The sequence below is a fragment of the Entelurus aequoreus genome, linkage group LG08, assembly GCF_033978785.1.
Source record: "Entelurus aequoreus isolate RoL-2023_Sb linkage group LG08, RoL_Eaeq_v1.1, whole genome shotgun sequence".
Taxonomy (NCBI): domain Eukaryota; kingdom Metazoa; phylum Chordata; class Actinopteri; order Syngnathiformes; family Syngnathidae; genus Entelurus; species Entelurus aequoreus.
The window spans coordinates 39,514,540-39,539,563 of record NC_084738.1 but is presented as its reverse complement, the minus strand read 5'-3'; the positions used below and the strand labels follow the sequence as shown (position 1 = coordinate 39,539,563).

Sequence of the window (25,024 nt, the reverse complement as noted above, 5' to 3'; positions counted from 1 at the left end):
GTACTTTTCAATGAAGATAACTTTAAACTAGTCTTAACTTTAAAGAAATACACTCTATACATTGCTAATGTGGTAAATGACTATTCTAGCTGCAAATGTCTGGTTTTTGGTGCAATATCTACATACACTACCGTTCAAAAGTTTGGGGTCACATTGAAATGTCCTTATTTTTGAAGGAAAAGCACTGTACTTTTCAATGAAGATAACTTTAAACTAGTCTTAACTTTCAAGAAATACACTCTATACATTGCTAATGTGGTAAATGACTATTCTAGCTGCAAATGTCTGGTTTTTGGTGCAATATCTACATAGGTGTATAGAGGCCCATTTCCAGCAACTATCACTCCAGTGTTCTAATGGCACAATGTGTTTGCTCATTGGCTCAGAAGGCTAATTGATGATTAGAAAACCCTTGTGCAATCATGTTCACACATCTGAAAACAGTTTAGCTCGTTACAGAAGCTACAAAACTGACCTTCCTTTGAGCAGATTGAGTTTCTGGAGCATCACATTTGTGGGGTACAATAAACGCTCAAAATGGCCAGAAAAAGAGAACTTTCATCTGAAACTCGACAGTCTATTCTTGTTCTTAGAAATGAAGGCTATTCCACAATATTGTTAGGGTGACCCCAAACTTTTGAACGGTAGTATATATATATATATGTATATATGTATATATGTATATATATATATATATATATATATATATATATATATATATATATATATATATATATATATATATATATATATATATATATATATATAACGTTTACATTTGTGTCTCAAATATTCTTTCATTGTGGGCCAATTAAAACAACCGACTTAAATGCACTTGGGCAAAGCTCTAATCTTGTGTTTCCATTAAGGCAGTTAAAAAAACAGATTTTAAGTCACACAACGTTTTAATTATTTGAAGAAATAGGACTGGCATATGGAGAGACCGTTTTTATAAGAAATATTTGGAATAGTGTGAGCCATATCAAAATCATTTGTTGTGTTATGGAAAAGAACAACAAAACTGAAACCCATATTATAAAATAAAAAACTGCATCGTCCCAATATGGGGGGTAAAAAACATTTCTTCCCAAAATAATTTGGCCCGGGTTTTATATTTGGCATCTCAGTGTGGGCGATGAGGCTCTAGTGGTGTAATTGTACGCACCGCTGCCTATTTTGCAGACGTCAGGGTGCCAACATTCATTGGAGATGTCCAGGTCTGGTCTTAAGCCAGGACAAATGCACAATCTGAAAGTGAGGCAAGAACACACGTCATGCTCTTTGTTTGCTAATCAGAAAACACATCAAAGCATTCTATCGAGATGGCTAACAATGCAGGTAATGGGGATGAACACAATTGCCAATAAACCCCTTAGAATCCTCCACCACTGTTTAATATACATACATTATGTATATGATGTAGTCACAGGTACATTCATAACATGTAATATTTACAGTATTTTGGTCATTTCAGGCATTGCCAAAAGTTCTTTCCTGGGCGCAGTGATCTCACAGAGCTTATAACATTGAGCGCTACTTCCATCAATAACAACACGGAGCGCGTGTTCGCTGTTTCCTTCCACAAATCATGGCAGACTTCGTGAGAGACAACGACTACTTAGAGGATGAGCACGGAGGATGAGCTTGTTGTGTTCATTCAAGTTAATCTTAAATACTGTTCTTATACTTGAATGCCTATTGGTAATGTGTTCTACTGTCTTACTCAGGCTATTTACGTTGTGCCTTTTGATACCTTGAAGCCACCGTAGTTGGGCTGGGCCTTTTGAGGAAGTGAGGGAAATAAAAGAGAGTGCTGTTGTGAAGTTGAGCGAGGCTGTTGTGTCTGTTATTTGAACATAACATTTGGCGAACGAGGATGGCTGACACACCTATATTCTCCCTGCCACCTCCGGACCCGTTTCTACCCCTCCCGGGCGATCCTGTCATTCCCTGGAATCAGTGGAAATCGTCTTTTGAGACGTATCTTTTGGCCACAGGTTTGGACAATGCCACTAGCGCGAGGAAGCGCGCCATTCTCCTACACCTGCTTGGAGCGGAGGGGAACAGAATTTTCAATTCTCTCAGCGGTACGCTGGACACTTATGATGCAGTCATAACAGCTTTGAGCGGACATTTTGTAAAATCACAGAATATCCTACTCCGCCGGTTGGAGTTCAGACGAAGATGTCAGCGCCCGGGTGAGTCTGCCAGGCAGTATGTAGCAGATTTAAGAGCCCTATCACAGAACTGTAATTTCGGCAACCTCACTGATGAACTCATTCGAGACCAGCTCATTGAGAAAACGTCTAATCCCAGAGTGCAGGAGGAGTTGTTACTCAAGGATGCAACTTTGACACTTGATGACGCACTAATAATCGCAATACAAGTGGAATCGGCTACTGAATGTGCGGCCAAAATTGCGGAAAATAAGCCTCATAGGCCTACCCCTGTTATTGAACAGTCAGTGCAACAGCTATCAACCTCAGACCCTGATGCTGCTATACAGGTAGCGCGTCCCCAGCCAACACGTCAACAGAGACGGTGTGGGAATTGTGGCTCCAACCGCCATGCAACAAGGGCCCAGGACTGCCCTGCTAGGGGCCAAACTTGTCGCCGTTGTCAGAAGCCTAACCACTTTGCCAGGTGGTGCCGGTCCGCTCCGGCCGATTACCCTGATGCACAGTCACATGACCCGGCGGTGCCTGTGCGCACTGTAGGCCCCCACTCAGCGACTTTCTCGAGGTGCCCTGTTTACCTGGATGACTGCTGTGTCCCTCTCCTCCTCGACACTGGGGCCAAAGTGTCACTACTGAATGTCGACACCTGCAACCTGCTCTTCCCGAACAGACAGCTACAGCCCCCGTCCACTGCCCTCTGTGGCTACGGCCGCAGCAAAATCGATGTCGTCGGCCTTCTCTACCTCCCGGTTCGCTACACCTCTACAGCTGTGGACCGTTTCCCGTTCCACATCACGCGCCGCGGCGAGAACATCATGGGCCTCGACCTCTTCACTAGCCTGGGTTTTACCCTGCAGGACAACAGCGGTATGCGGATTCTACACGTAGCGTCTCCGAGGCAACACGACCAGCCGGAGCTGTTTAACGGCCTGGGCTGCCTCAGCTCATTTACACACAAGCCACTCCTGGACCACAGCGTGCCTCCCGTGGTCCAGCCCCTTCGCCGTGTTCCCCTGGCTTTGCGGGACGGCGTTACGCAGGAGCTTCAACGCCTCCAGGCTGGTGGAATCATAGAGCCCATCGACGCTTCCCCATGGGTGTCCAACATTGTCATCGCCAAGAAGAAGTCGGGCGGACTGAGAGTCTGCGTCGACCTCCGCCAAGTGAACAAGGCAGTGGTGCCTGACAAATATCCTCTTCCTACGACGGAGGAACTCACTACACACTTCCACGGCTCCCGAGTTTTCAGTAAATTGGACTTGCGCCAGGGCTATTTACAAGTCCCTTTACATAAGGAGAGTAGGGACTTGACAGCGTTTATCACCCACACTGGCCTGTACCGCTACACGAGGATGCCTTTTGGGCTCAATTCAGCGCCGAGTTGTTTCCAGAAAATCATGTCCACAATCCTCGCTAGCTGCACTGGGACTGTGGCGTATCTGGATGATATTGTGGTGCATGGGCCAGACGCTGCCACACACGATGCCCGCCTGGAACAGGTTTTCACCGCACTCAAGCGCCACCATGCCACGCTGAACACAGAGAAGTGTGTTTTCGCTGCACCCGCCATAGACTTTGTTGGGTTCCGTGTCTCCGCCGACGGCATCTCGCCTCTCCAGTCGAACGTGGATGCCATCATCGACGTCCCCACTCCTGCGACGGCCTCCCAGGTGGCATCATTTTTGGGGATGACAGCCTACTACATGCGGTTCCTGCCTCAGTACTCCTCCATTACGGCCCCGCTCAGGATGCTGCTCAGGCAGGAGACACCATGGTCTTGGACTCCCAAGTGCCAGGTTGGTTTCGACGAGTTGAAGCGGCTCCTCACCACGTCTCCGATCCTGGCGCACTTCCAACTGGACAGCCCCACATTCGTGACCTGTGATGCTTCCGCAGTGGCTCTAGGTGCCGTTCTGTCACAGATCCATGATGGCGTAGAGAGACCGGTAGCGTTTGCCTCTCGGGCGCTCAGCCCCACTGAGCAGAAATATTCAGTGGGCGAACGGGAGGCACTCGCCTGTATATGGGCATGTGAGCGTTGGCATCTCTACTTATACGGAAGGTCCTTTACTTTACGGACGGACCACCAGGCCCTGACGACCCTGATGTCTACCTCTGGTGTGGGGCACAGGCCCCTCCGTCTTCACAGATGGTCAGACCGTCTGCAGCAGTATGACTTTCAGCTACAATTCACCCCTGGCAGGAATAACGTGGTGGCAGACTACCTGTCCCGTCCTGCCACCACCCAGGGCCCCGCTGTCTCCCCGGAGGACGAAGAAGACGTGGTCCACCTGGTCCACTCACCATTGAAGGACACTGTCTCCCTTCGTGATTTAGAGACGGCCTCAGCAGCCGAGCCTGTCTTCACCATGCTGCGTGACTACATCAGACACGGTTGGCCTTCCCGTGTCCCACCTGAGCTAGAGCCGTATTCCCGTGTGAAGAACGAACTGTCATGCTGGGGTGAGGCCTGCATCGCCCGGGGACACTGCGCTGTTATCCCAGTAGCCCTCAGAGGGTGTGTCTTACAGATGGCACACCAGGGTCACCTTGGCATAGTCAAAGCCAAGCAAAGGTGCCGTGACACAGTGTGGTGGCCCGCCATCGATCGAGACCTGGAGGGACTCATCCGCTCCTGTGCAGCGTGCCTCACCAGTGGGAAGACTGGGCCACCCGCTTCGCCTCCACTCCAGCCCCTGGACTGGCCAACTAAACCGTGGGACCATCTCCAGCTTGATATCTGTGGTGAGCTGCATAATGTGCCACACCACCAGAGGTTTCTTGTGGTGGTCTACGACCTGCATTCCAAGTGGCCTGAGGTGGCTCCCATGGGAACGGTCACCTCTGCTGCCGTCGTCGCCTTCCTGGACCGCCTGTTTTCCCGTTGGGGTTTACCCCGAGCCATCACCACGGACAACGGTCCTCAGTTCCTGTCCTCGGAGTTCACCGCCTACCTTGCCAGCAAGGGTGTTACTCACATCAGAACCTCCGTCTACCACCCCCAGGCAAACGGGGGGGTGGAAAGGTACAACCAATCACTGAAGAATGGACTGCGTGCTCACATGTCCGAGGGATACTCGCTGGAGGCTGCACTGAATCAGACCCTCCTCCACTACAGGGCGACTGTCCACTCTACAACAGGGGTCTCTCCTGCCAGCCTCATGGTGGGTCGAGAGTTTGTGCTTCCCCTGTCGAGACTCCGCCCACCGATGGCCGCGAGCCCGCGACCATGCTCAGCAGCAGTCAAGTCTCGCGTCAAGGGACAACAAACTTCCATGAAGCAAAGGTTCGATCAGAAGCACAGGGCTAAATGGCCAGCTGTCAGAGTGTCGGACTGGGTCAGAGCGCGCCGGCCCCACCGCGCCAACAAACTGTCAACATTCTGGTCTGCTCCATACCAGGTCAGCCGCCAGCTGGGCCCAGCTTCATTTCAGTTAACCGATGGATCCCGTTGGCACGCTAGCTGCCTGCGCAAGGTACCTGCCCCTCCTCACCAGCCTCACGTCACAGGGGTGGCACCGAACATTCCCGCATTGGGGCCACGCCCTCCGGTGCCCGATCCAGTGGCAGCACCCCTCGCACAGGCTGTGCCGGTCGCGCAGTGCCCTGCTCCAGCACCGGCCCCACTGCCGGTCCCCCTTGCTCCTGAGCCTCGGCCTGTTAGGGCCCGTGCACGCCCTGAGCGTTTTCAGGACTTTGTGGCCACCTTCCATACTTGAAGTTTTAAGAGAGGAGGGGAAATGTTGTGTTCATTCAAGTTAATCTTAAATACTGTTCTTATACTTGAATGCCTATTGGTAATGTGTTCTACTGTCTTACTCAGGCTATTTACGTTGTGCCTTTTGATACCTTGAAGCCACCGTAGTTGGGCTGGGCCTTTTGAGGAAGTGAGGGAAATAAAAGAGAGTGCTGTTGTGAAGTTGAGCGAGGCTGTTGTGTCTGTTATTTGAACATAACAGAGCTACTGGTCATAAAAGCTGAGCGGGCAGAAAGAGAGGGTGACAAGAGTCAGAACCAGCACGACTTGGTGGTGTGAATGTGGAGCTCGCCGACAAAAATGGAGACTTTGCACACGTTATCATCGATATAAAGGCTTTGTGTATCTGGCGAGGAGGACACTGCATCTCAACAAATGAACTGTTGATGCTCGCAAACCCCACACTTTTATCCACCTAACCAAAATTAACTAGAAAAGACGCGTAAGATACTATATTGATTGTGACACGTGCTTCAATCACAGCTACTGTGTATGTACAGTCGAGCCCCGCCGTGTACAAACAAAACATGAAATGTGGGATAATACTTAACAGATCATTTCAATGTTAATTTGTATTAGTTCTTAGGATTGTTCTTGTTTCTCAGTCTGTACATATTGGTGTCCTATTGCATTATCAGGATTATTAACACATATACTATGAGTGAGAAGCAAGGTGCGATGTCACCAGAGAAGTCATTTATTGGTGTTAGCTCTTAATATAGCAATGTTGCTATAGCTTTGTTAATATGCAGGTCACGGGTGTAGAATTGTTTGTTTTTAGAGGGTTTTCGAAGAAAAATAAATGACTCCCCATTATTTCTTGTTGTCAGTTTTTCACTATTTAAACGCACAAAAAAGAGAGAAATGTGTTTCTTGTCTGACATAAGGGCTGTGAATGATGGGCAAAATTGCTCTTTCACAGATTCCACCGAAGGCCTGTGCCAGGAGTCCCAATTAGGCTTTTTCATAAACAGAAGATGAAAATGTAAAAACAACTTTTTTTTCATGTCTCAAAAATGTTCACAATATGAATTGTATTCTGCTTAACGCAGGAATAAAATGTGCATTAAAATGCGGTGACGACTTACAATAAAAGCAACTGGAATCCTAGATTTGCAGTAGCAAAGCCACTCCAGCTAGAGTCCACTTCGAGGGTTTTTCTTTGGTCTTCAGGTTGAAAGTCCAGACGTGCGTGGGCCCCCTTTGGCGAGTCTTGTAAACAGGACATCGGTACACGTTTCTGATATCCTGTTTGTCCACAGGCATGGCTCGGATGAAGATGACTGGCATGGTGGGGGTGAGCTCTTGCAGGCGTGCGTCCACAATCAAGCCAGTCTGACAGGAAAGGATGGGAAGGGATGACAAGCCAGTGAACAATTGAATGACACATGTCAAAGAACTGGCAGAAGTCATTAATTAGCGTGAAGTAAAAACTTGCTAATGTGCTAATTTTTCCCACCACTGAGTCTGCATTTAATTCTTGAATGATCCTGGATGACTTGAGCGATGAAGAACACTACACTGTGGCACCCTTGAAAAGTGTTTAGAAAGTCGGCTGCGTTGGAGACAAAGTCAAACTGCCCTGCCTCGAAAAACACCCTCACTGAACACACTGAAGCAGTCCCGCTAATTAATCCTCCTACATTTAGTGCCTGTGCCTGACAAACTCAAGTTTCTCCATGCATGCGTAGAGGCTTTCAGGGCTGAGTGTAAATCCTGATGACTTTGGGAAAGTCAGAGGACAAAAAGCCTTAATTGAATGTGGAAATGGTGTAAAACTTCAAAGAAGAGTCAAACATACGATTGTGAACTGAGATGCAGATTGAACTACAAATGCATAGTTGTAGGAGATTTATATACTTGCAATAAAATATATTTTTTAAATTCTACAGTATATTTAATTTGCTCTTATTCCTTCAATCAATCAATGTTTATTTATATAGCCCTAAATCACAAAAGTCTCAAAGGGCTGCACAAGCCACAACGACATCCTCGGCACAGAGCCCACACAAGGGACGTCGATGTGAATGACTATGAGAAACCTTGGAGGGGACCGCATATGTGGGTAACCCCCCCTCTAAGTACAGTCCCTAGTGGATCCACATAACAGTGAGAGTCAAGTCCATAGTGGGGCCAGCAGGAGACCATCTCGAGCGGAGACAGGTCAGTAGCGCAGAGACGTCCCCAACCGATGGACAGGCGAGCGGTCCACCCCGGGTCCCAACTCTGGACAGCCAGCATCTCATCCATGGTCACCGGAACCGGAATAACCCGACGAGGGGCAAAGGAGAAAAGAAAACAGCAGATCAACTGGTCTAAAAAAGGGGGGTCTATTTAAAGGCCTACTGAAACCCACTACTACCGACCACGCAGTCTGATAGTTTATATATCAATGATGAAATCTTAACATTGCAACACATGCCAATACGGCCGGGTTAACTTATAAAGTGCAATTTTAAATTTCCCGCCACACTTCCGCTTGAAAACGTCTCGGTATGATGACGTATGCGCGTGACGTAGCCAGTTTAACAGAGGTATGGCTTCCCCATTGAAGCCAATATGAAATAGATCTGTTTTCATCTCATTATTCCACAGTATTCTGGACATCTGTGTTGGTGAATCTGTTGCAATTTGTTCATTGCATTATGGAGAAAAGCTGAGCAAGCAAAGAAGAAAGTTGTCGGTGCGAAGCGGATATTTTGCGAGGGAAGTCAGCAACACAACACAGCCGGCTTTTGTTTACATTCCCGAAAGATGCAGTCAAGATCGAAGAACTCGGACAACAGAGACTCTAACCAGGAGGACTTTGATTTGGATACACAGACGCGATACCGTGAGTACGTAGCTGTGCTTCCAAACATTTGATCGCTTGCTATAACTAGCTCGAGCTAGGAGCTAGGAGCATAACAAACACCTAGGTGTTTGTTATGCGGGATTAATTTGTGGCATATTAAATATAAGCCTGGTTGTGTTGTGGCTAATAGAGTATATATATGTCTTGTGTTTATTTACTGTTATAGTCATTCCCAGCTGAATATCAGGTCCCACCCGCGCGCTTCCAAACATTTGATCGCTTGCCCGTACGTGCGTGTCACGTACGTAACTTTGGTTAAATATATAAGCTTTATGAACCTTGGGTTAGGTGAACGGTTCTTTGGGCTGAGTGAGTGTGTGTGTTGTGCAGGTGTTTGAATTGTATTGGCGGGTTATATATACGGGATCCCGTCCATATAACCCGCTCGAGCTATAACTAGCTCGAGCTAGTAGCTAGGAGCTAGCATAAAAAACACCTAGGTGTTTTTATGCGGGATTAATTTGTGGCATATTAAATATAAGCCTGGTTGTGTTGTGGCTAATAGAGTATATATATGTCTTGTGTTTATTTACTGTTGTAGTCACTCCCAGCTGAATATCAGGTCACCCCCGGCTCTCACAGCATCTTCCCTATCTGAATCGCTTCCACTCCCCACTAGTCCTTCACTTGCATTTTCCTCATCCACAAATCTTTCATCCTCGCTCAAATTAATAGGGAAATCGTCGCATTCTCGGTCCGAATCTCTCTCACGTCTGGCGGCCATCATTGTAAACAATAGGGAAGTTTGTGGATATGTTCAATTGACTACGTCACGCTACTTCCGGTAGGGGCAAGCCTTTTTTTTATCAGATACCAAAAGTTGCAATCTTTATCCTGATTGTTTTATACTAAATCCTTTCAGCAAAAATATGGCAATATCGCGAAATGATCAAGTATGACACATAGAATAGATCTGCTATCCCCGTTTAAATAAAAAAAATTCATTTCAGTAGGCCTTTAAAGGCTAGAGTATACAAATGAGTTTTAAGATGGGACTTAAATGCTTCTACTGAGGTAGCATCTCTAACTTTTACTGGGAGGGCATTCCATAGTACTGGAGCCCGAACAGAAAACGCTCTATAGCCCGCAGACTTTTTTTGGGCTCTGGGAATCACTAATAAGCTGGAGTTCTTTGAACGCAGATTTCTTGGCGGGACATATGGTACAATACAGTCAGCAAGATAGGCTGGAGCTAGACCGTGTAGTATTTTATACGTAAGTAGTAAAACCTTAAAGTCGCATCTTAAGTGCACAGGAAGCCAGTGCAGGTGAGCCAGTATAGGCGTAATATGATCAAACTTTCTTGTTCTTGTCAAAAGTCTAGCAGCCGCATTTTGTACCAACTATAATCTTTTAATGCTAGACATAGGGACACCCGAAAATAATACGTTACAGTAATCAAGACGAGACGTAACGAACGCATGAATAATGATCTCAGCGTCGCTAGTGGACAAAATGGAACGCATTTTAGCGATATTACGGAGATGAAAGAAGGCCGTTTTAGTAACACTCTTAATGTGTGACTCAAACGAGAGAGTTGGGTCAAAAATAATACCCAGATTCTTTACCAAGTCGGCTTGTGTAATTGTTTGGTTGTGAAATGTTAAAGTGGCATTATTAAATAGATGTCGGTGTTGAGCAGGACCGATAATCAGCATTTCCGTTTTCTTAGCGTTGAGTTGCAAAAAGTTAGCGGACATCCATTGTTTAATTTCACTAAGACACGCCTCCAGCTGACTACAATCCGGCGTGTTGGTCAGCTTTAGGGGCATGTAGAGTTGGGTGTCATCAGCATAACAGTGAAAGCTAACACCGCATTTGCGTATGATGTCACCTAGCGGCAGCATGTAAATACTAAAGAGTGCAGGGCCAAGAACCGAACCCTGGGGGACTCCGCACGTTACCTTGACATAGTCCGAGGTCACATTGTTATGGGAGACGCACTGCATTCTGTCAGTAAGACAAGAGTTAAACCATGACAAGGCTAAGTCTGACATACCAATACGTGTTTTGATACGCTCTAATAAAATATTATGATCGACGGTATCGAAAGCAGCGCTAAGATCAAGAAGCAGCAACATAGATGACGCATCAGAATCCATCGTTAGCAATAGATCATTTGTCATTTTTGCGAGGGCTGTCTACGTAGAGTGATCTGCCCTGAAACCGGATTGAAAAGGTTCACAGAGATTGTTAGACACTAAGTGTTCATTTAGCTGCTGTGCAACAATTTTTTCGAGGATTTTCGAGATAAACGGAAGGTGGGACACCGGCCGGTAGTTTACCATGAGGTCAGGATCGAGGTTAGGTCTTTTGAGTAGAGGATGAGTAACCGCTTTTTTGAATGCTAGGGGAACAGTGCCAGAGGAAAGTGATAAGTTTATAATATTTAGCACTGATGGACCTAATAATACAAAAAGCTCCTTGATAAGTTTCCCAGGAAATGGGTCAAGTAAACATGTTGTTTGTTTTGTCCCATTTACACATCTTAACAATTCCTCCAATGTTATTTCATCAAAGAGAGAGAAACTATTTTGGAGGGCGGTATCCGTCGTATATACAGTCGTATCTGTGTTAATAGAACCCAGTTGTAGCTGGGATGCATTGTCTTTAATCTCCTTTCTAATGACTTCAATTTTCTTATTAAAGAAATTCATAAAGTCATCTGCCGAGTGGGTGGAGCTACTGGGAGGAGTCCCTTGTTGGGTTAGCAATGCTACTGTACTGAACACAAATTTAGGATCATTTTTGTTGAGGTGGATGAGATTTGAGTAATATTTAGCTTTAGCTAAGGTAAGCATGCGTTTATAAGTTATTAAACTATCACTCCATGCTTGATGGAAAACCTCAAGTTTAGTCGCGCGCCATTTACGTTCCAGCTTTCTACATGATAATTTATGGGCTTTAGTTTCTTCTGTAAACCATGGGGTACGCCTTTTAGGGGGCCTTTTTAGCTTTAGTGGTGCTACACTATCAATGGTGTCGCACAGGGCGTCGTTAAAGTTGTTAGTGAGGTTATCAATAGAGCCGACATAATTTGGGAATGGTGCCATTACCGAAGGGAGTAGGCCAGCAAGAGTCGTCGTTGTGGCAGCATTAATGTTGCGGCTGCTATAGTAGTTATTATTATTATTAGTTTGTTGACAATGAGTTAGAACTTCGAATTTTATAAGGTAATGATCGGACATTACTTTAGTATACGAGAGTATCGTAACTTTGGAGGTGGTGACACCCCTGACAAGCACTAGATCTATCGTATTACCGTTGCGATGCGTGGGTTCATTTATTATTTGTGTAAGACCACAGCTATCAATTATAGTCTGGAGCGCCACGCACGGAGGGTCCGATGGGGTATTCATATGGATATTAAAGTCCCCATTATGATTATATTGTCGGCGTGCGTCTCTAGATCAGCAACAAACTCTGAGAATTCACTGATAAAGTCCGAATAGGGCCCAGGGGGGCGGTAGATAACAGCCAGGTGGAGAGGTAGCGGTGTGACAAACCTCATAGTGAGCACCTCAAACGAGTTATATTTATTATTTAGGTTAGGTGTAAGATTAAAGTTTTCATTGTATATTAGTGCGACACCCCCTCCCTTTTTAAGAGGACGGGCAACATGTGCATTCGTATAGTTAGGAGGAAATGCCTCACCCAGCGCAAAAAAAATCGTCTGGTTTGAGCCAGGTCTCGGCGAGACCAACGACGTCAAGTTTGTTATCTCTAATGACCTCATTAACTAATAGCTTTTTGGAAGATAATGATCTTATGTTTAAAAAGCCCATATTGTAGGTAGTGGGCTGTTTTGAGGATTGTTTGTTGAAATTATCCGAAGTAGCAATATTAATAATGTTGCGTTTATTATGCGTAGTGCACTTTAAATAGTTTCGACCATATCTAGGAATTGATACGACGGGAATTTTCAGATTGTTTGCTTGGTGCTGCGATAAACTGAACGCATCATAGTTAGCCACCTCAGTAGAATGCATGTCTACCTCTGACAGTCACAACAGAAAAAACATTATGTGAGTTGTGTTTTATTCTAAGAGAATTGCTATGTGTGCAGGGATTATCCAGCCTGGCGCCGGCTAGTTCTAGTTTAAATGACTTAAATGACACTCCACGCGTCTTTGAGGATTAGCCTTTCGCTTAGTTGTTAGCCCCGCTCGGCATCCCCGCTTCTGCTTCCGCTCACACCGCTTACGTCTCCTCCATTGACGGTCCCCGCTAGTACTTGACTCCGCTGCTACAAAGGCCGCTCGATGTAGCCCGCGAAGTATTCCCATGCTAGCGAGGAGGTCCACCGTACATGCATCTTTCAGTCTATAACGACCCGATCTATCCACATCCAGAATTGTCTGTCGGTCGTATGTGATCACAGAGTGTTCACGCTTTGAGCCAACCATGAAATTGACAGAATTGACGGGTATTTTTGCCAAATCGCTCTACACTCCCAAGAGCGTCTGCAAGCCGCTGCCATCAGGGCGCCGCCATCTTGCCCATTCCTTCAACTGTTAATTTCCAATAATTATTGGCTACAAGGCCTACAAGTTAAAAAAAAGCTGTCCTTAAACATTTTGTGTAGAAGCATGGTTTTAAGATATTTTAAAAACTAACAAGCCGATTTTGGCCAATAGCAGTCAGAATATGTGTGCTACTCACACATAGAATTTGGAATATACTGAAAAATCTATATATTTTTTTAAGGTTGGTCCATACTTTTTTCAGAAACCTGTCCCATCAAAATAATGAGCTTAGCGATAAGGACCAGAAAACACAATGGGGCCGTAGTTTTAGTCATTACTGAATTCCATCTCAAGTTTGGCAGTGATACTACAAAAATGGAGTATTTACACAGGTTTTTTTCGAAAGTTCGGATCATGCGTTCCAAAGGTGTTCCAGTTGAAGACCCTGAGTCACACTCAGTCAGCATCTTCTCCAACCCATGAAAGCAAAACTGTGTGACTTCTTGACACTGCAATCCTGCCCTTTAATAACGAAGAAAAGTTTTCAAAAGCGTACTAATTGAAATGTAGTGCATATTATCCATTGCTTAGTGACACAGGAGTTTCTTGGTTTTATGACAAAAGCCTACCCGTTAACCAGCATGTCTGTGTTTTCACAATTTCATTGGCCATTCAATGCATTAGTCATCATTCAGATTCAATGTAGTTTGCTCAAGCTAAGTATGTTAGAGAGGAATTTACTATTAAAAAATTTATTATTTTGCAGCTACTTCTATTATTCGGAGAGAATATAATTTATTAATGAATTCTTAAAAGGGGGCAGGATGGTGGAACAGGGGTTAGTGCACGCGCCTCACAATACGAAGACCCTGAGTAGTCCTGAGTTCAATCACAGGCTCGGGATCTTTCTGTGTGGAGTTTGCATGTTCTCCCCGTGGCTGCGTGGGTTCCCTCCGAGTACTCCGGCTTCCTCCCACCGCCAAAAACATGCACCTGGGGATAGGTTGATTGGCAACACTAAATTGGCCCTAGTGTGTGAATGTGAGTGTGAATGTTGTCTGTCTATCTGTGTTGGCCCTGTGATGAGGTGGCCACTTGTCCAGGGTGTACCCCGCCTTCCGCCCGAATGCAGCTGAGATAGGCTCCAGCACCCCCCGCTACCCCAAAAGGGACAAGCGGTAGAAAATGGATGGATGGATGGAATTCTTAAAAGGGCTGTTATTAAGTTTAAGTAATCAAAAAAATTGCCCGCCCAAACAAAAATAATTGGTGTTTACTGCGGTCACTCACCCTGTCCCGTCAACACGTTTGTGCAGAAAGAGCGTGCACACGTACAAAAGCAGTCCAAGAGAAGCAACAAAAAATGTGCAGTCATGTTGTTGTTATGTTAAATTATACATTCAATGATAGCTAACACTATCTAAATCGGTATTATTAGTTAACAACACCCAAAGCTAATGCACACACACGTGTTATGTACGTGGTTAAGTCATTATGTCCTAGAAGCCATAAGGGCAGGATCCATCCATCCATCCATCCATCCATTTTCTACCGCTTATCCCTATCGGGGTCGCGGGGGGTGCTGGAGTCTATCTCAGCTACAATATAATGCTTAAAATACATTGGAAAAAGTAGTGCCCTCCATGCATCTGTGTAAATGTTGTAAACAGCCCTTTTAAAAGGGAACTGCACTTTTTGGGGAATTTTGCCTATGGTTTACAATCATTATGAAAGACATGACGACAGATGTATTTTTTTGAATGCATTTTAACTCATGAATAAACATAAATGAAAGTAATCTCAGGGCATTAAATCGATTGCAACTAGACTGCTTAGTTTGTCTTAGAAGACGTTTCCCCTCTCATCTAAGTAGGCTTCATCAGCTCATGCTCATAGACTTAGACTGGTCAGATCTAGACTTAGACTTAGATTTGTCAGATCTAGTCAAGCGGCTGGTGCCAAACCCCCAAATATTTATACTCCAAAACCTGGAGGGTTTGCCTGGACAAGGAGGGTTTCGCCCTATTGCAGTGAGAAAAACAACTGTTTTAATGCAAACGAGCAATATTACTCTTAATGCCTACGACAGTTGTTGAAGTGGAATTCCCCCTTGTTAGCATTGAGGTCTTGTGTGGCAGAACGAACGCTGTGGATTGACCACTAACCGCCCAAAATAATCGGAATCACCCACGTTAGCATTCCATTCAGTAGAAAACAAATGGCACAAATGAGCATCTCTGACCAAAATGCTTCTAACTCCTGTTATTTGTTGGAGGCTAAATTGCAGAATCTTTTCGGAATGGTTAAAAGGACAGTGTTGTATGTGGAAGACTGTTGGCGTTGCAGACCTCCTCTGTTCACGAATGGTTTTTCAACTTTGACATAGATTGCTTCACTGGATAACATACACCAGATTGTTTTTGTGGGTGTGGGGTGTCTGGTCTTTAGGATGCACAAGTCTCTGTCTCAGGGTGTTGCCTGCTTTGAGGTGTACTAGGATGTTGTGTTGGTTCAAAATTCTTTGAGTTTCTCAGATTGACCTGATACTGTACATATGAAATGACAATATTTCGTGCGTCTGTCACCTTGTTCGTCCTCATCCACTGTTCTTGTTTGTACTAGAACTGGATGCACTTTTCATAAACAACCATCTGGGGTAACCACAGGTTTTGCTTGTTTGCATCTCAACAGTTGTTTTTCTCAATATGAAAGGTTGAAACCATCCTTGCCCAGGCACACCCTCCTGGTTTTGGAGTATAAATATTTGGTGTTTTGGCACTAGCTGCGAGACCAGATCTGACCAATCTAAGTCTATGAGCATGAACTGATGAAGCCTACTTGGATGAGAGGCAAAACGTCTTCTAAGACAAACCAAGCAGTCCAGTTGCGATCGATTGAATGCCCTGAGATTACAATGACTTGGATGTATGGGAACATCCATAGACGTGTAAATAAAAGTCAGCTTACAGCAGAGCAAATGGGAGGTCGTCTATTCCGCCCATAAAACCCAATAGGTAACCATCCAAAAAGCGCCAACAATACTCCATTTACATTTGGTGACTCGAATATTAACCAAGTATTAGAGATATTGTTATTATAAACGCTAACACAGATAAACTATTTATAGCGGCGCTGCGATCACGAGCTTGTATGCCAATGTTTACATGATCGACTGATCAGCTGTTTTCTCGTTTCCTTGCTCGTCAAACAATTTTCTAGATCATGAATCATGTCTATCACCTGGATACTAGAAGGATGAGGACGTATTCCGACAAGTTGGTATACTTTGACAGCCAATTTAGACGCGGGAATGGCGAGAAAGACAACAAAAAGACATTTGGTTACGTCCCCCTTTTCTTTGTGAGGAATATGAGTCATTCTTCATCTAAATAGGAATATATGAACATCCAAGCAGTCGGCATTCTAATGACAGCAGTCAGTGTACAGTAAGTGATGTTTTATTATGTTTGTTGTCGCACATGAAGTCTGCAGTGAGTAATTATCAGTGATGAGGAAAAAAGCAAACGTGATGCCTTTTTGAAATTAATGTGCCGAACATGCTTAAAATGATCAAAATACGTAAATATGAAATGTTATTGTAAATGTGCCTATTACTACATTACATATATACTTACATCATGTATATAAAAGCTCAATGGAGGTGTTTGGATGTTTTTTTAAGGGCTTTGTAGGCAGATTTATTTACTAGTAAGAATGCATTAATAAAAAAATATGTCCTTTGTCATGTCTCTCATAACGATAGGCAAAATTCCCAAAAAATTGCAGTTCCCCTTTAAGTCTGACAAATCTGTTGAGCTTTACCAACCAATGCTAAGAATTTGCGCTCCTACCACAAACTTGTTTGTTGCAAAACCATATAAATTCTCACTGAAATCTAATCATATCCACATACAGTGTGTAAAACCCCTTTGATTAAGAGGAGAACTTCATAAATATAAATGAGCAGGTTTATCATACATCTTTGGTTTTTATTGCTGTCCATCTATCTGAGTTCTTAAGGAGCGTCGCTTACTCTCTTATTCACGCTATTCCCGGCTGGACACTGGCCCAGGACTGGCCTTTGGGGCTGGCAGCAGGGCAGGAGGAGTGGTGGGAGCAGTGAGCAGAAACTACTCAGCCCATCGAACTGCAAGTCTATTTGCTTGTCTCCAACTTTAATGAAGAAAAAAAGGAACCACTCAACTCTGGGTAGAGAGAGATCGGAGTGTTCAAATGCACACTCTGCTCATTCCCCAATTAACAAGTCCACGGGGATGCAGCTAGAAAACTGGGCAACATATTCTGTGTAGAGGCAGCATGCTTGGAGATGGAGAAAGCCAAAAGAAGCAGAGTAATGGGATTCAGCTTAATGCAAATGGAATGCAGACTCCCTTAAACCCTTACCGTTCCTATGGCACACTCACTATTACTATTTTTATTACGAAGCCAGGGTTGTACGCCGCCCCTTGTTTTCATGCCAAGGCGTGTTTATAAAATAATTGGAAATCTTAGTTTGTTGAGATTGGACTGATATACACCATTCCCAAATACAATCATAACTGCAGGTTTGGTAAACAATGTTAGACCAGTCACAAACATAAACATGACTGCACCACCTTGGAAGCCTCAAACTTTACAGTAGTATTAAAGTCAAAGTTCCAATGATTGTCACACACACACTAGGTGTGGTGAAATGTGTCCTCTGCATTTGACCCATCCTCTTGTTCATCCCCTGGGAGATGAGGGGAGCAGTGGGCAGCAGTGGTGCCGTGCCCGGGAATCATTTTGGTGATTTAACCCCCAATTCCAACCCTTGATGCTGAGTGCCAAGCAGGGAGGTAATGGGTCCCATTTTTATAGTCTTTGGAACTCACAACCAACCGATCTCAGGGCGGACACTCTAACCACTAGGCCACTGAGTAGGTCACTAGGCCACTGAGTATTCCACAGCAGAAAGGCCTTGTTCCCTTGGCAATTGTGAAGTAAATGTAAATAACCAAGCCTTACATGCATAAAGATCCACCTGAATGCGGCTGCACATGTTCAACATTTTGGGTATATGTGCATCTTGCATTTGGCAAAAAGATCCTTAGATGTGTTTTAAATCCAGATTGGTGCTTCCTCATGTAACTGTATTGTTACAATTTTGTAACTTTGTGTGAAACTTTGCTGCCTCTTTGCCAGGACTTTCTTGAAAAAAATTTGGTTTTTAATACCAACAGGATTTATCCTGGTTATATTTAAACAAATCTACATTTTATAATCATAAATTCAGTTATCCTGAATGCATTACTCCCACCGTGCTATTGAAGCGACTCTGAACTTTGGACTTTTGGCTGACACTTCACTCAAACTAAATGAAAACGGTTTACCATGTCTTCTGTGACACAATAGTCAACCAATGTCTGTGCATAAAACGCATACCTTCATATCTTCTAACATACGTAGCTCAGGTCAACTACATCCTCATGATGAGGGACTCATTGAATTGCTAATGAAATTGTGAAAACACAGATGCTGGTTGATCAGTGGGATTTTGTCATAAAAGCTAGGAACCCCTGCATAATGGAGCAATGGGAAACGTAGACGGTGTCAACAGTGCGCTTTTGAAGTATGTTTCAAATGACAAAACCATCTTCAAAGAGAAGATGCAGTATCAGGATGTCCTGAAACTTTGTTTGCATGTATAGTAGCAAGTCAAGACTGACCTTGTGTGACCAAGGATGGAATGTCTGATCATAACATTTCTGTAAAATACTCAATTTCTGTGATAAAATCAGTAGATTTACATCCACAGAATTAATCGGGTTTCTTAATTCAATACGTTTCGTCTTTTTTCCCACTTGTATGTATTACTAATCCAACCATTGGCCAAATGATGTGTGTCTCCTGTACTCTTGGGCGTGTTGTGATTTCCCTTCCTGGTTCGATAGCCCACCCTATCTTGCCTTTGATTGGCCTGTTCATAATGTTTTGCCCTAATCTTAACCAATCATGACTCATCATAGTAAACCAACCAACCAATCATGGATTTTCTTATACGTAAACCAACCAATCATCATTGATGTTTCCCATATATTTTGCCCCCTGCCCGTGGAGTTGCTTCGCTACGTAGCTTTGATTTTTAAGTTAATAATTTTTTATGGAAAACCATAGTTTTTACCACTGGATTATCAAAAACCATACTCATTACAGGAAAACCGTAGTTGTTGGCAGGTATGGCAAAGAGATGGATCAAGATTTTAACACAAATTGTAGGTCGGAAAAAAACGAAGAAAAACAGAATTTAAAAAAATATTTTTACAGAGATAAAAAAAGACAGATTTCCGACTATAGACGTAAAAATCACACACCTGCTAGCTACACATATTGCTTCCTGTTGGTTAAGTAGCTTCTTATGACCAACCCTCTGATGCCATACCGGTGAACATATTGTGATTCATTGTGTCAAATGCTTTAGTTAAATCCATAAATACTGCTGCTGCACACTGTTTACCATCTATTGCATTGGTAATTTCCTCTGTTGTTTCGATTAAAGCCATCGATGTTGAAATATTAGCTTTGTATCTATATTGGTTCTCTGCGAGTATTCTATATCTTTTTATGAAATTGTCCAAACTGTTATTGAACAATTTTTCAATTATTTGATAAACATTCCATTCTTACATTACTAAAAAAAGTATTATTAACAATGTTTCTTGTGGATGTTAACACTCGAATTCCTCCCCGGGAATACAAAATGGTTTTGATTCTGATGAGATCTACCACTGTTTGTATTGTATTGTATTAACGAAACATGCACACATATCATTGTTACTCTATTTTATTTCCATTGTGAGAACAACAAAGCTTTGGTGTTAAAATACAGCTTGATTTGATAAGTTTCTCCACACTTGGACATGCTCGGCCGTGATGTCAAGTCTTAAGTGCATTCTTCAAGAATATTCTGACACTTGTCTAAAAAATTTTTTAATTACATAGTTTATAAATGTTGACTTATTTCACCTTTTGTATCTTTAATTTATAAACTTCTTGGTAAAAAAGTATTTCTCTGGTTGGCTTTGTCTTCTTTGCTTGTAAATGTAAAGGGGACCAATGACGATTTTCCTCTTTTGTGACCTATAAATGTTGTTACATTGTTGGATACCCAGGGTAAACAATGCAAAATCCTAAGGTCAGGTATTTGGGCTAGGATTGCAACATTACATATTTTATCTGTACGATTATACTCTAAGTATTAATCACGGTTTTACAATTATCACAATTATTATGCGTTTAGTATTTCCCATTTCATTACAGTATTATCTTGTATTTTAGCTTGTTTCATGGTTCTTAAAATGCATTTTTGCAACAAGTGTTTTGTAAAGCACCAACTCCGTGAGTCTAAATAAAAGAAAGCAAATGTGAGCAAAGCCTAAAAGAGTTAAGGGGGAACTTCTTTTTTATGCGTTTTAAATATTAAATACATGCGATCAGAAGTCTGCTTACAATGGAGCCTATGGAAGTCGCTCTATTCTGCCAACAAAGCCCTTCAAAACATCCATTAAGGTTTTATATACATGATGTTAGTATATATGTAATAATTTTAATATTTACGTATTTTGATAATTATAGCCACAGACATGCACCTGGGGATAGGTTGATTGGCAACACTAAATTGGCCCTAGTGTGTGAATGTGAGTGTGAAAGTTGTCTGTCTATCTGTGTTGGCCCTGCAATAAGGTGGCGACTTGTCCAGGGTGTACCCCGCCTTCCGCCCGAATGCAGCTGAGATAGGCTCCAGCACCCCCCGCGACCCCAAAAGGGACAAGCGGTAGAAAATGGATGGATGGATGTATTTTGATAATTTTAGGCATACGCGGTGCATTAATATTCAAAACACATCACAACATTTGCTTTTTTTTAACAACATTACTGATTATTACTCACTGCAGACTTCATTAGAGCCAACAAACATAATAAAACATTACTTACTGTAAAATGTCTGCTATCAGAATGCTGACTGATAGGATGTTCATATATTCTCGTTTGGATGAAGAATGACTCATAACCCTCACGAAGAAAGAAAAAAGGTGAAACCAAGCATCTTTTTGTGTCATTCTTGCCATTAACGGGTCTAAATGTACCAATTGTCGGATTACATCCACATCCTTCTATTATCCAGGTGAGAATAATTATTTAGGACCTACATAAAAGGCCTACCGAAATGAAATGTTCTTATTGAAATGGGGATAGCAGGTCCATTCTATGTGTCATGCTTGATCATTTCGCGATATTGCCATATTTTTGCTGAAAGGATTTAGTAGAGAACATTGATGATAAAGTTCGCAACTTTTGGTCGCTGATAAAAAAGCCTTGCCTGTATCGGAAGTAGCGTGACGTCACAGGTTGAAGAGCTCCTCACATCTGCACATTGTTTACACCAGCAGCGAGAGCGATTCGGACAGAGAAAGCGACGATTACCCCATTAAGTTGAGCAAGGATGAAAGATTTGTGGATGAGGAAAGTGAGAGTGAAGGATTAGAGTGCAGTGCAGGATGCCAGGGTGTATCTTGTTTCGCTCTGACCGTAACTCAGGTACAAGGGCTCATTGGATTCCACACTTTGTCCTTTTTCTATTGTGGATCACGGATTTGTATTTTAAACCACCTCGGATACTATATCTTCTTGAAAATGAGAGTCGAGAACGCGAAATGGACATTCACAGTGACTTTTATCTCCACGACAATACATCGGTGAAGCACTTTAGCTTCGGAGCTAACGTGATAGCATCGTGCTTAACAGCGGATAGAAAGAGAAGAGACATGCCCCTGACTGGAAGGATAGACAGAAGATCAACAATACTACTATTACTTCTACTATCAGGAGACACCGAACCAAAACCTGGACCTGTAACCACACGATTAATGCTGTCCAGCCTGGCGAAGCCTAGCAATGCTGTTGCTAACGACGCCATTGAAGCTAACTTAGCTACGGGACCTCGACAGAGCTATGCTAAAAACATTAGCTCTCCACCTACGCCAGCCCTCATCTGCTCATCACAACCCGTGCTCACCTGCGTTCCAGCGATCGACGGCGCAACGAAGGACTTCACCCGATCATCGGTGCGGTCGGCGGCTAGCGTCGGATAGCGCGTCTGCTATCCAACTCAAAGTCCTTCTGGTTGTGTTGCTGTAGCCAGCCGCTAATACACCGATCCCACCTACAGCTTTCTTCTTTGCTGTCTCCATTGTTCATTAAACAAATTGCAAAAGATTCACCAACAGAGATGTCCAGAATACTGTGAAATTTTTCGATGAAAACAGACGCTGTTTGTATTGGGACACAATGGTGTCCCAATACTTCCGTTCAATCATTGACGTCACGCGCAAACGTCATCATACCGAGACGTTTTCAGCCGGATATCCCGGGAAATTTAAAATTGCACTTTATAAGTTAACCCGGCCGTATTGGCATGTGTTGCAATGTTAAGATTTCATCATTGATATATAAACTATCAGACTGCGTGGTCGGTAGTAGTGGGTTTCAGTAGGCCTTTAAAGTTTGATGAGCAGGGAAGCAAGGAAAAAGGTTACCACTCGATGATGTAAACATTGGCACACATGCTTGTGATCATGGCGCTGCTATAAATAGTTTGTCTGTGTTAGTGCTTATAATAACAATCACTAATACTTGGTTAATATTCAAGTCACAATGTAGGCCCCTTGCATACTCAGATAGTTTGCACTATGTTTGCTGCACAGTATCCATGTTGGTTTGGCGGTTCACCAATTGGGTTTCTTCTGTTCAAAAATCACATGACTGAATACAATCTATAGTGATCTCATTCAAATTGCAATAATATTATTAGCAGTTGCACAGGGCGCACATAAGGAGTGGTTGGCGAAAACTACAACACAGTTAACTATTGTGACTTTAAATATAATTAACTGTGAACAAAGAATGAAGTCGACAGTACAATTGTAGACTTAATGCTGGTACTTCTAAAATTGTGAAGCATTAACTTTTGCAGGTGTTTTTAAATAGGATTACTTGTTGATTGATTGATTGATTGATTGATTGATTGAGGCTTTTATTAGTAGATTGCACAGTGAAGTACATATTCCGTACAATTGACCACTAAATGGTAACACCCGAATAAGTTTTTCAACTTGTTTAAGTCGGGGTCCACTTAAATTGATTCATGATACAGATACCGTAATTTCCGGACTATAAGCCGCACCTGACTATAAGCCGCACCAGCTAAATTTAGGGGAAAATACAGATTGCTCCATATATAAGCCGCACCCGACTATAAGCCGCAGGGTTTTGATGTGTAATTAGCGTAGTATATAGGGGTTCCTGCTACCACGGAGGGGATTGTCGGGACAGAGATGACTGTTTGGGAACGCAAAGCCTCCCATTTATTAACAATAAATCTTTCAATCATTCAATCAAACTTTCACATCTTTGACATGGCGAACAGCATTCGTGCAGAGTACAAATAATACAACGGTGCAAAGTAATACAAAGTGCTCGCCTGTACGTTATCAAAATAACCAGCCTACCGGTATATGAAAATTTAGTCTTTAATCATTGTGTCATTTTCTTCCTCCTGCGTACTAAAACCACCGAAATCCTCTTCGTCTGTGTCGAAGAAGAACAGGCCGTAAATAAGCCGCACCCTTGTATAAGCCGCAGGGACCAGAACGAGGGAAAAAGTAGCGGCTTATAGTCCGGAAATTACGGTATATACTATCAGATATATACTATCATCATAATACGGTCATCACACAAGATAATCATCAGAGTATATACATTGAATTATTTACATTATTTACAATCCGGGGTGTGGGATGCGGAGGGGGGAGGGGGAGCTTAGGTTTGGTTGATATCAACACTTCAGTCGTCAACAATTGCATCATCAGAGAAATGGACATTGAAACTGTGTAGGACTGACTTGGTAGGGTATGTACAGCAAGTAGTTGACATAGCGAGAGAGATCAGAAAGCATGAGAAAAAGTATCTACATTTGATTATTTACATTTGATTATTAACAATCCGGGGAGGGTGTTAGTTTAGGGTTGACGTTGCCTGGAGGTGTTCTTTTAGTGCAGTTTTGAAGGACGATAAAGATGCCCTTTCTTTTACACCTGTTGGGAGTGCATTCCATTTTGATGTGGCATAGAAAGAGAATGAGTTAAGACCTTTGTTAGATCGGAATCTGGGTTTAACGTGGTTAGTGGAGCTCCCCCTGGTGTTGTGGTTATGGCGGTCATTTACGTTAAGGAAGTAGTTTGACAGGTACTTCGGTATCAGGGAGGTGTAGCGGATTTTATAGACTAGGCTCAGTGCAAGTTGTTTTACTCTGTCCTCCACCCTGAGCCAGCCCACTTTGGAGAAGTGGGTTGGAGTGAGGTGTGATCTGGGGTGGAGGTCTAGAAGTAATCTGACTAGCTTGTTCTGGGATGTTTAGAGTCTAGATTTGAGGGTTTTGGAGGTGCTAGGGTACCAGGAGGTGCATGCGTAATCGAAAAAGGGTTGAACGAGAGTTCCCGCCAGAATCCTCATGGTGCTTTTGTTGACCAGAGAGGAGATTCTATAGAGAAATCTTGTTTGTTGGTTGACCTTTTTGATTACCTTGGTTGCCATTTTATCACAGGAAAGATTAGCCTCTTGAAAGAAACCTAGGTAGGTGACCTCATCTTTCCTGATGATAACAATGTCACCCACTTTTATAGTGAAGTCATTGACTTTCTTAAGGTTGATGTGGGACCCAAACAGGATGGAT

At 43.3% G+C, this 25,024-nt stretch overlaps 1 protein-coding gene across 5 annotated transcripts in view; it reads right to left on the bottom strand.

Annotated features, from left to right (window-relative positions):
• Nucleotides 1-776: 776 nt before the first annotated feature.
• The window catches only part of dnah9 (dynein, axonemal, heavy chain 9), a 426,092-nt gene continuing 401,844 nt past the window's right edge, over nucleotides 777-25,024 (bottom strand). For all 5 annotated transcript variants that reach the window (XM_062056457.1, XM_062056460.1, XM_062056461.1 and 2 more), the window contains 2 exons: nucleotides 7,023-7,269; nucleotides 777-1,248 (listed from right to left, as the gene is read on the bottom strand). In XM_062056457.1, the coding sequence (XP_061912441.1) occupies nucleotides 7,042-7,269 (228 nt within the window). In that variant the 3' untranslated portion in view covers nucleotides 777-1,248; nucleotides 7,023-7,041. The remainder of the gene's footprint in view (nucleotides 1,249-7,022; nucleotides 7,270-25,024) is intronic.